Source organism: Agelaius tricolor, unplaced genomic scaffold, assembly GCF_023055355.1.
Source record: "Agelaius tricolor isolate 1412-34295 unplaced genomic scaffold, bAgeTri1.0.p SCAF_3, whole genome shotgun sequence".
Lineage (NCBI taxonomy): Eukaryota > Metazoa > Chordata > Aves > Passeriformes > Icteridae > Agelaius > Agelaius tricolor.
In genome coordinates this window covers 18,777,423-18,788,705 of record NW_027269263.1, presented here as the reverse complement: position 1 = coordinate 18,788,705, position 11,283 = coordinate 18,777,423, and the positions used below count along the sequence as shown (strand labels likewise).

General features: G+C 49.1%; 1 protein-coding gene across 12 annotated transcripts in view; it reads left to right on the top strand.

Annotated features, from left to right (window-relative positions):
- The first annotated feature begins 2,594 nt into the window (after window positions 1-2,594).
- Window positions 2,595-11,283, top strand: part of RBFOX2 (RNA binding fox-1 homolog 2) — a 171,221-nt gene continuing 162,532 nt past the window's right edge. For 3 of the 12 annotated variants that reach the window (XR_011678544.1, XM_071422754.1, XM_071422752.1), the window contains exon 1: window positions 2,600-3,072. Coding sequence is in view for 11 of the 12 variants with exons in the window: in XM_071422754.1 (XP_071278855.1) it covers window positions 2,878-3,072 (195 nt within the window). In the remaining variant the exon portion in view is untranslated. Of the gene's footprint in view, window positions 3,073-11,283 lie in introns of all 12 variants that reach the window. The other 9 variants (XM_071422757.1, XM_071422770.1, XM_071422761.1 and 6 more) reach the window with 7 other exon arrangements.

The following is an 11,283-nucleotide window of genomic DNA, read 5'->3' as shown; positions in this document are numbered from 1 at the left end:
GAATCTGTTCAGGAAAGATATACTCTTCATGCCAGCTTCTGGGAGCTCTCTGCAAGGATAACACATCCTAGGATTGCCTGTCTTTGATCTGTCAAAGGCAAAGCGCTGGTGAGCGCTCTGCAAACTTGCCCATGAAATCACAGCACATAGGAGCCTTTGGGAAGAGAGCTGTGCAGCAGTGGAAGGGTTAACAGAGTCAGCTGTCTATTTAGTATGTCTCAGATGTCACATACAAATACCTAAAAGGCAGCTGGGTTGTGTGAAAGGAAATCAACGGATTAAGATTGTGTCTTAGCTCAAAAGCTTTTTTGTGACTTCAGGAATGCCTCATATCCCATCTGTTAAATGGAGATAATACCCATCCCACAAACATACCATGAAGATAAATTAATTAATCTTATTTTAAGAGGAAATGGAAAGATCTGGATGAATGGTAGTATGCAGTAACACGGCAGTAGTGTCTGAAAGCTCACAATGGCACAGAGCATGGTGGTGGCAGCTGCAGGTCACTGAGGACTCAGCTCTTTCCACCTGCACCATAAGTCAGGGTGCTCCCCTGGCAGGCTGCATACCATAGCCAGCTGAAAATGCCTCTCCAAGGGATGTGCCCATGGCACTGCCAGCTCTGCCAGGAGCTGCTCTGCAGCACAGACCACGTGCACACAGGATGCAAGGCAGAACTGGCAGCAGCTGTGGCACCTGCATGGCAGGAGATGATGGAAATGGGGTTAGGAGAAGGAGAAGAGAAAAATGGAAGCTGGGCACCATAAGGCAACTCCTTTCTTTGATATCCCCAAGGGAAGGGTCAGATAGACTCTCACCACAGTGAGAGGAATGCTCCCAAGATTTCTCTCCAAACTGTTTATTCCTAACTTGTCTGAAGGTTGAGGCCTTCTGCAGCTCCTCACAGGCAATACCTTAACCTGGACTATTCATGTAGAATCCCTTCTCAAAAGTAGGGGGGGAAGGAGAAATACAAAAAAGCTGTTTTTCTCTGTATGAGCAGCATCCCAGCCATGAGAATTTCAGCTTCTTTCCAAGCCAAGAATGGACTGAACACGTTTCTTCAGTGTTGTTTGACAGTCTGGCTCATTTTATCAAACCCAGTCAAGATGAATGAGACATGTGTTTACCCTTGGTGGGTGAGCAGACAAAAGCTGCATGTAATTGTCTTCTGGGTGCCTGCCACTCCGTGGGGATTTACAATCATTTTGAAAAAAAGAGATTTCCCCCGTCACTGGAGGAGACAAGCTGGCACCTCAGCAGAAAACATACCACTTAAAATAGCTTTCAGTGTGGCCTTGAAAACTATTTTTGGATGAGGAAAAATGTGGTGTGAAGGAAGACTGGAGTCATGTATGCTAACTGTCACTCAAAACTAAAGGCTCTATAATTTCATGAAGATCAACAGATGTAGCACATACAGGGGATATGGAACACCAAGATAATCTAACTGGTCCCCAGGCTTTCTTACACATGGTGATATTCGAGAATTCAAGAAAGGCTTCCTCACACTGACCAACTCCATTTTTAGTTTCTTCCTTTTTCTCCAAATGGTTGGCAGGCAGGAGTGTCATTCCCATCCCATAGTCAAGTCAACCACAGATTTGTATTATGATCTGTGGATTAGCTCTCCATCAAGTTGCCAAGGCTTCCAGACTACATTCAGGACAACGCAGGCTGCCTATGCCTTCCTCATTCTAGAGCAGATATTGTCCTTAGCGCCACCAGATAGCAGCTGAGTAATAAAATCAACTCCAAGTTTTGGTTGAGGATCCCAAATTTGTTCCTCAAGATCAAAAACATGGAGGCACACAAAAGGGCTGATGAACAGGCTTTGGGTTCTTGCAGACTAGTGTCTCCATCTGGTTGGAAGTCATATGCAGGAGAAAAAATGAGGAGATATAAATATATGTATATAAGTGCAAGAGAAACCCATGGAGGCCATTAGGGACAAGAAACCAGTGCAGCCCTTTCTCAAGAAATCAGATGTGCTCTGGGGCTGCAAGGTGAGCCCTGGAGTGAGGTGCAGGGAAGAGGCCAGGAAAAGGCCGGAACGAACACAATGCACCGAGGGATGGGAGGCTGCTCTGAGCAGGATACGGGGCTACAGAGCTGGGCAGCACATCCCGTGCCGCTGGATCCTCCTAAAGCGGGGGTCAGGCCAGTATCCGTCACCCCAGATTCACCTCAGCTCCTTAGGGAAGATCTGCGGAAACCTCACGCCGAAAGGCAACTCTGCGCCGACGGGGCCGGGATCAAGCCGGGCCGTGACGGGGGACCCGGCTCTGCCCGAGGGCTGGGTGCCCCGCACTCCTCCGGCCACCGTGACCGCCGCAGCCCCGCCGGGGGTCCCGCAGCCCCGCCGGGGGTCCCGCACCCGCCGTGGGCTCCCGCAGGGCGGTGGCGGCCGGACCCGGGGCGGGCTGGGCGCAGTCCCGCTGCCGAGCGCGGTGCGGCGGGGCCGGCCGGGCTGGGCCGAGCGGCCATTTCCCGCCGCCCCGTGCGGCTCCGCGGCGCCCGGAGCCCCGCGCCGGCCCCGCGCCGGCCCCGCCCCGCCCCGCGCCCCGCCCCGCCCCGCCCCGCCCGGCGCCGCCGCCGCCGCCGAAGGTTTCCGAGAGGGGGTCGCGCTGCTCCGGCGGCGTTTCCGGAGATTGCCGAGGGGCTCCGGCCCCTCCCCAGCCGCCGCCGAGCCCGTGACCGAGGCGCTCCGGTGGGTCGGAGCCCGGCGCGCCCGCTGCTGCTCCGGTCGCGGCGCGGGGCTCGCCGCCCTCCTCCTTCTCCTCCTGCTGCTCCCGCTCCTCCGGCAGCGCCGGGCGCCGCGGTGACAGAGCGGGGTGATCGGGGCGGGGGGCGGCCGGGGCTCCGGCGGCGCGGATGGCGGAGGGCGGCCAGCCCCCGCAGCAGCAGCAGCCACAGCCGCAGCTCCTGGCCGGCGGCGGCGCGGGGTCCGCCCGCGGCGTGAAGCGGGAGCCGGAGCTGGAGCAGCCCATGCCCGGAGGGGACGGCGCGGAGGGCGGCCACAGCAAGCGGCTGCGGACGGAGGCGGAGGCCGACGGCGGCGGCATGCAGGTAGCGGGCAGGGCCGGGCCGTCCCCGGTTCTCCCTCCCCAGGGCTCGGCCGGGCCGGGCCGGGCCGCGTTTGATTTCGGTTTGCGGGATTCGGCGCGTTGCGCTCGGGCGTGCGGCCCTTTCCCCGCGGGCAGCCAGGCGAGCGCGGCTCCCCCGGGCCGAGCCCGGCGGCTCCCGGGGCGCAGCCCAGCACGTGGGGCGGCGGCGCGGGGCCCTGGGGCAGCCACCGCCGGGTCCGCGCCCCGGGCACCGCCGGGCAGCCCGGGGAGGCCGCGGGGTCGGGGTCGGGTGCGGGGCACCGGCAGCGCTCCGGGCCCGGCGGGGTTTACGCGCGGCGCTTGGGGCTTGTACAGCGCCAGGAGAAATCCCAGGTGCTGCCTGGGAAGGGGGGAAGCGGAGCAGTGGGGCGTCTTCTAGGGTGGTTCAGAGTCCCACGTTTCTGTCGTCTCTTGCCAGCGCGGTTTGATCGTCCCCAAAACATCGCTTGTTTCAGGTGCGTTGGCCTTTGTGTTTGTGGGGTGATACTGCCAAGGTGTTTCTGCCTCCCTTTGTCTGAGTGTTGTGGAGGATTGTTTTATCATGGCAGTTGCACTGGCCTTTTCTGCTTCTGTCTCTCGTGATGAGAATATCAGAGCTCTTTGGAAGCAGCGTGATTTATTCATCTGAGCTTGTTTCTCTTCTCACCTTTTCTGGGGTTGGTAAGCGCTCCTGGCTTTCCAAAGGGAGTATCCCATTCTTTCCATGGTGTTTCTTATCAAGATGCCAAATACTGGCCAACACTCTTCCCTTTTTATTTCCTAGGCTGTCCCCAGTTTTTCACGCTCAAGAATTATTTATTTTTTAAACAGCTTGCGGCAGGAAGGTTTTGTTTGTGGTTCTGTCTGATGTTCAGCCCTTCATGGTGGTCTCTCCACCCCACAGCGTCAGTCTTTCCCAAGTGTGATGGTGTGGCCTGAGCGTTTGCTGGAGCTTTGTACCCGAGCGCTGCTGCTGCTTGTGCTCTCCCAAGGACCAGTGCAAATCGTGCAGTGCTCCTTTATCCCTTGAAGTAGTGTGCTCTCCCACACGTAGGTGTCAGGTATGACTCAGGCAATGTGTACAATTGCAAGGAGAAAGATGCTCAGCATCGCAGTGTTTATACGGTGTGTCTTGCTAGGAGTTATGAATGAGTGCACAAGCATAGTGACACGAAATTCTTCCAGCTCCTCAGAGTTCAACTGAGGCAGAGATCCTGTGTACTTACAGAAGATGCACCAGTTTACCCTGGATACAGTGGTTTAACTGGCTGTTTTTGATACAAACCTGGGTAAATCAGCTGAAAATTGCTCAAGAAGGGACTTGGGCTGGTTTAGCAAAAGTCTGTGGTTTTTTGTTTGTTTGTTTATTTTTTGTTTTTAATTGCAAATTAGTACAATTTTTCTACAGATAAAAAACTCCCTCCTGTATTTACATTGAAAAGTGTCTTGTCTGTTCAGTGAATAATAAGATTGTAGTGTTCAGCCATGGGGCTACAACAGTGTGTGTAATGCTGGTGGTCATGATAGTAGGGATTGGTTGTCAAATTAATTAGCAGAAAGTTGGGGTTTATTTCTGTACCAGATAGTGGGAAACAGTGGAGAAATTAGGTGAGGTGCAACTAGTAGAGCCCAATTTTTAAGTGTGTCTGTAGTCAGTGTAGCTGTTCTTCAGATTAGGACACTCATATTGTACTTATTTGGCATTCTTAATTTTAATCTTTCCATATGTGTCCATATGGAAAATTTTTTTAATCCTTTTATTATAAAAGATGAAAATAAACATATACATGTATGTATGTATATATGTGCAAATACATACCATCATTTGGAACTAGGTGATCCTTAAGGTCCTTTCTAACCAAACTGTTCTATAATTCTCTGTCCAGAAGTTTCCCTTGACTTTTTTTAGTTTTAAAAAGTGTAGTTTATATATTTGGAGAATCTTCTCATGTTTGCAAGCAAGAAGTACCAAATTAGAAGCCAAACTTACCAATAACATCAGAGGTAGGAAAAATATGTTCTTTAATGTTTGGGAAATTCGGTATCTTTTTCCTTAAAAGACAAAACACAAGATTGCCCTTCATAAGGATTTCTGTTCAGATAGTGCCTTCTTTTGAAGTACCTTATTTTAGAATAACAGCTTCTTTTTAGTAAATCCTCTATGTTTAACTGTATGTAATGCTTACAAGAGGAATAAAGAGCCTATTCTTTGATGTTTTCTTTCCTCCCTCTCCTATGTACAAGAGGCTTTCTGAAAGCTGGAAATCAGACCAGCAACCGTTGTACCTTGTTTTTCCTGGAGATCCTGTCAATTTTCTACTTCCTGTTCCAGAGCTACGGGTTGCTGCTGTGTAAACTTGGTGACCTCGTGTCTCTGGGCTGATAGCAAGGAATCACGGAATTCTATGCCCCCCACCATTTCTTCTTTGAATAACCTGTACCTACCAATGGCTCAGGATACAAACACAGTGTGTAATGCTGAAATAAATCATTTAGATGTATAAATTACTAATGTAGCTGTAAAATAGATTTTGGGGGAGGTCTATTAGCATGAAATATCAAAACTAGGCTATAGGGAGATAAGACAGTAGCTAGTTATTAATACCTTGGGGGTGGGGGTACCTGAAAGCTTTGAATAGCCCTTAGATTTAGTGGTGTTCTTGTTTTCTGCTGTCTCAGGCCAGCATGCTCAGACAGCTTATGCAGTTAGGGTTTCATTATCTAATCCATCTTTGATCAGGCTGGATAAATGGTGTTTGGCCAGTGCTGATCTTGTTAGGAGGGTGGTGTAAAGCTGCTTGAGTTGGGATTGGGACAAATCGGATCATGGCTGCTATCTGCTTCTGGGACATATTTCAGCTAATCGTGGCGTGGGAGGAAAAGGTCTACCAGGAACTGCTGGGTTTTAGCTCTCGCTGTTCCATAAATGGCAAAAGTCAAATGCTACCGGCCAGGAATGTCACCTAGAAGTATTTGGACAGGTTTGTAAGCTTTGGAAGTAAAAGGCCCCAAAGGTACTGCTGATTTAACCGTATAAATACTAGCAAGGAACTACCTCATGCTCTGTTTGCTGACTTGGATGATTGAATCATTTGGATCAGCTTGCTGATCTGGGTAAAAATAATGCCTAACACAGGGGAGAAGACAAAAAAAGAAAGTTGTATTAGCCTAAGTCACTTGTGAAACTGCACTGAAATGCAGTTGTTGATGCAGCTGTATTTGCTTCTTGTTAGAAAAGACTGACTGCTGCACAGATAGAAGAGAAAGTACCCTTGCAATAATCTCTCTCCTCCTCTGCTCCTTGTGTGATGAAAGATGAGAAGTGTTGTGGCTAGCTGGGAAGTGTCCCTTTCTCTTTCAAACTGCAGACAAGGGTGTTATTCTGGGGTGCTGTTTTTGTCTTCGCCTCCTAGGCGCTAGAGGTGTACAGACAGTTTACTGCTGAAAAAGTTACTAAACTATCATCCCCTTGTTTTGCATGGGATTGAATGAGTTAATCAGCTCCTCTTTTAGTCCCAAGCTGAATTTTGATTTAACTTTTTTTGGGGTCTAGGCTGGTTAGTAAATTAAAATCATGCTTTGTGGTAATACATGGGTGGAATTAGATGCAAGGTGTGAACAGAGGTGATCCTTGTTCCTCTTTCATGAATGACTTGTGTGCTCAGTATCCCTGAGTATTTGGAGAATTACCTTTCTTGCAACCGTGAGTGTGGCCAGCTGGTCAGGACAGAAGTTAATGCAGCTGTGGTCTGTGCCTTGCCAGTCCACAAAAACCTTTAGTGGCAGCAATGAGTGGTGACTTTGTGTTGTCATTCAGCCATGTCAGCACAGGGTTCATAAAGATGACTAGTGGTGTTGAGATCAGTCCCCTGTGACTAAAAGATGATGTAATAGACGATAAGTCTTTGCTCCACAAGAAAGTCTGCGGTTTCTCATCCTACCGTGAGCCAGAAGATGGTCTATGACACCCTCTACCAGCCTGACCTCTTTCCAGCACAGTGACTGGAAACCTTGTACTGCAGGGTGCCACAGAAAGGGGAGAGTGGGGACATGGCTGGTGCTTCATGGCAACCGGTGTCCTTGTTCAAGCTGTGGCCTGTTTGTGGTGCTCCAGAGGATGGCAAAAAATCAGTCTGCTGATAATTTCTAGATAGGTTTGGGTTTACAAGTAAGAGGGCTGACTGGGATTGTAATCAAGATGGGGGCAGTGAATAACAGCTTTTGTGCTGTGAAGGGACCCTTTGGAAGTCTGTATTTTTATATCTTACAGAAGAGAACATCTAGTTCCAGTAAATTGTGGAAAAGCTGTGTAATCAGGTTAGCTTTTTCCTCCCTCTTATTTTTCATGGCATGGCTGTCTCTGTAAAGAGATGCAGAGCAGTGCAGGGGATACATGATATTATAGTGCAAGAAATGAAGTTCCAATCTTTTGACCCCTGCCTTGGATCCAGGATGAGGTTTCCTGGGATGCTGTTTCGACAGAGAGTTGCTGATGTGATGAGATGTAATGAATCACCTCTAAGTTTGTTGTTGTTTCTCTGTTTGCTTTTGCCCTTTGTTTTTTTAAATATTTGAATGTTATGAGTTAGACTTTACACAGTCTGGGAACACTTAGAAAATCTCCAGTTCAAAGAAAACCTTTGGCAAACAGACTGAAAGTTAGGATTTTAGAGTTGTTAAGAGTGCTTTAATGTTGGCTCTTTTCTTGCCATATTCACGAAAATAGAAAGTCCAAGTGAAGTATTCTGCTTGCTTTTGTACTTCTCCCGGATCTCAGTATTTCTCTGTAGATTCCAGAGGTTTGTGTTTAGAGGTGATGGCCACGTTTTTGAGGTTGGAAGCCAGAGATCTGGCTCTATTGGAGATGGTTTGCTTCTGCATATGTGTAGATATAAACTGTAGATACAAGCTTTTTATTTTTCCTTTCAGGATTCCTGTTTAGAAACACGAGCACTCTGGTATTTTGCAGGAGGCCTGCTCTCTCCCTTGCATGTTGGAAAGGTTGCCCACCCAGCTGAGTTTGGAGCAGCTTGCAGGCAAATCCTGTGCAATAACCTCTGTTCCTCCCAGTGATGCAGCAAGCAGGGCCCTTGCCTTGCCCTTCTGCACTGTGGGTTTGCACTTCTGTGTTCAAGACTGTCTCAAAAGATTTGCTGGTCACCGAAGGTTTGGCAGCTGTGTCCCTGTGCTCCCTTTGTGCTTTACTGTGACTGCCCTTTCAGCCCCTGCTGCTGAGGCTGGTGGCAGCAGCAGTACCAGAACACAGGAGATGCAAAGGAGGCAGTAAAATAAAATAAAATGAATCAGCTGCTTCGTTTGCACTAGAGGTAGGGAAGCCAAACTGAAGTTGAGATGGATCTGAATGGAATTCTGTGTGTGGTCTGTGGCCCCCTGGAAACTGCTGCTGAAGGACATACCCCTGTTAGCTTGGAAAAATAAAGCCTGTTGTTAGCAGTGTTTGGTTGGCTGCACAGAAACCTCTGCCCCTCTGGAAAATGTAGGAATCACATTAGTTGAAGATGTTTTAAAACCTGTCACTCTGTGCTGCTGACTTGCCTTGTGGCACTCAGCAAACCTTAGTTTTTGTATGAAGTGAAGGAGAAGGGCAGATATTTTTGTTGTCTGGAAATCTCTTATTTAATTTGCCCGTCTCTGATATTACTTGACCTTCTGTCTGTGTGTTTGCTGTTGAAATACAGTGGCTGAGGGATCAGAGGAACATCCAGAAGAGAAGTGAGAGAAGCAATTAGAGGTAACGAGTTCCAGTTCATTGGAGCATTCTGTTGATCTACATTTTTCAGTGGTATTGAGTGGACACCCGAGTGTAGCTGTCATGAGATAATCCCAATGTTTAGGGATTAGAGCTGCTTGACTGCATTTTGGGCCTTAACTCCCTTTGCTCTCCAGTAAATTTAATTTTGCCAGCAATCTTTTGTAAATTCAGTTTGAAAGATGTGTATACATTTTCTCCAGCATGCTTCCTCCTCCCTCTGCTTCGCTTTCTTGCATGCATCTCATTTTTTCCAGGTTGAGTTAGAGATATTTGTAGGAGCCAAGTGCAACGATGGCAGGGACTGGATGAAAGAGTCCTCACCAGTCCTGGAGCATGCCACCCTCCTGACCCTGCAGTGTTCCCTGTCAGGGCTCTGCCAAGCTGTCCTGCTGAGCTGTGTCTGGCTACCTCCTGCAGGAAAGCTTTGCTGAGAAAGGCCACATAGTTTTCTAGACTTCTAACCTGTATTCTGGGTTCCGGAAGATTTCCAGGATGTTTGTGAACTGTTCCAGTCTCTCCCTCATTTGGCTTGTCATACATGCATGCATACATACATACATACATACATACATACAGCATCTATCTAAGCCACCCCTGTCAGCTCTGTTGCTGGACCAAAGAAATGGGACTCCAACTCCTTAGCAGTGATACGAGGTATTTAAGTGGCCACAAAGGAAGGAAGGTTGCCTTGTTTAATGAGCAGCATCAGTTGAACTAGAGCTGGATCCAGCATCAGCTTGGGCAGAGCAGGAAACTTTGGCAGTTTCTGTCAGCTCACTTGGTGTGACGTTGGTGTTCAGTCAGCTATACCACTGTGCCACCTTCTAACCTTTGGAGTGTGGGCAGAGGGTACTTGTGGTTCACACTGATTAGAAAAGAGGAAATGAGATCTACTTGGATAGGACAGCGGGATTCAGGCTGGCATGTTTTTGAAGTGGCTGTGTGTTACTGGGGCTGTTGCTTATGTTTGCCTTTGTCTAGGAGAGTTTGTGGTGCAGAAAGATTGGATGATTGCTTCAGAGAGCATGGAATAGAAGCACTTGTTGCTGTTCTTGCATGACTTTATGGGGTTTTATCTGCTCATAATTGCCTCAGCAATAATGCAGGTATTAGCATAGAGATCAAGAAGAAGCTGCACCAGTTAAGGGGCAAAAAACCCTCATCATGTCAGCACTTTTCCCCTCTGACTGTGCATAGCTAAATTTCTTTTAATAGAGAGGCTAAAGAATCAACCTTATGTGGCTTTTCTGTGTTTCACAAATATCAAAATATGCTCCCCAGAGGCCTCTGAGGCCTTGGGATCTGTATCCAGCTCAGATTTCTTCAAGGGACTGGAGCATTGTGCACTTTAAACTGAGGCTTTCTGCACAGCTTTCCCACTGCTATTTCTGTAGGAGATTCTTGCAGACGTTTGGAGTGGTTGTCACTGTTAGGGTGATGCCCAGGAAGAAAATCCCACCGAGGCATCACTGAAAAGCCTTGATTTAGTGCTGTGTGGGCTGAAGGGAGGCTCTAGCTGGGATCCTGGTGCTATAAATTGCTGCTTGTGGTTGCCGTTCTCCTGCCCGGATAGGGGCGGGAAGGTCGCCTTTCCTCCAGCCTGCTCACTGACCTCAGGCAGGGAGGTGGGGGGAAGGCCAGGCTCTGCCCAGCTGCAGGGCTGGGCATCTTCTTCCTGGGTCCCTGGATCTGCAGGTGGAATAGCCAAGCATGTCTCTCCAAGCACCTCCTGCGAGAGATCGTGCTCCAGAGCCATCTCTGTCTGACTCTGATTTTATTCTGTTCTGTGTCTTTGCTTCCCTTTTGTGGGAAGAAGAAATGAGGGGAAGTGTAAGCAATGGCTTCTTCGTTACCCTTTGTACTCTGCTATCCTGGAAAGCAGGTCCATCAGAGGGCTCTTTCCTACCCTTATTTCATGTTAAAAGCCCTGTGCAGCTTTGGAGCAAAGCTGGACCAGGATGGAGTAGGTCTTGGAGGTGCTTCTCCTTGCCTATAGGCACTAGTTCTTGAAGCTCAGCTTTGGGGTGACCTGGGGTTGTTCCTGGGATTTAAGACCCCTCTCTGAGTGGTGCTGCTTCTGCTCCCATGAGTAGGACCAGCCACCCAGCCTCAGGAGATCCAAAAGGTTCATTCAGGGAAGGAAGCCTAGGCTGTGATGTTGCTGCAGCAGGTGGAACCATGGGGCATACCAAAGGAAGTGGGGGCTGGCAGCATGGTATGGGCAGATGTCCTGGGGCTGGTGGCATGTATGAGGGTGGGAGACAGGTGTTTATGTTACAGTGGCCTCAGAAATTATTTGAATCATGGGGGAAACTGAGGCAATAAAGTGTATGCAGCACTGCTGCTGATTTGCAGCAGCAGATCTGAATGTCTCTTGGACAGCCTGCAGGAGAATCCAGCTGGCTTCTGAAGCACCTGCCC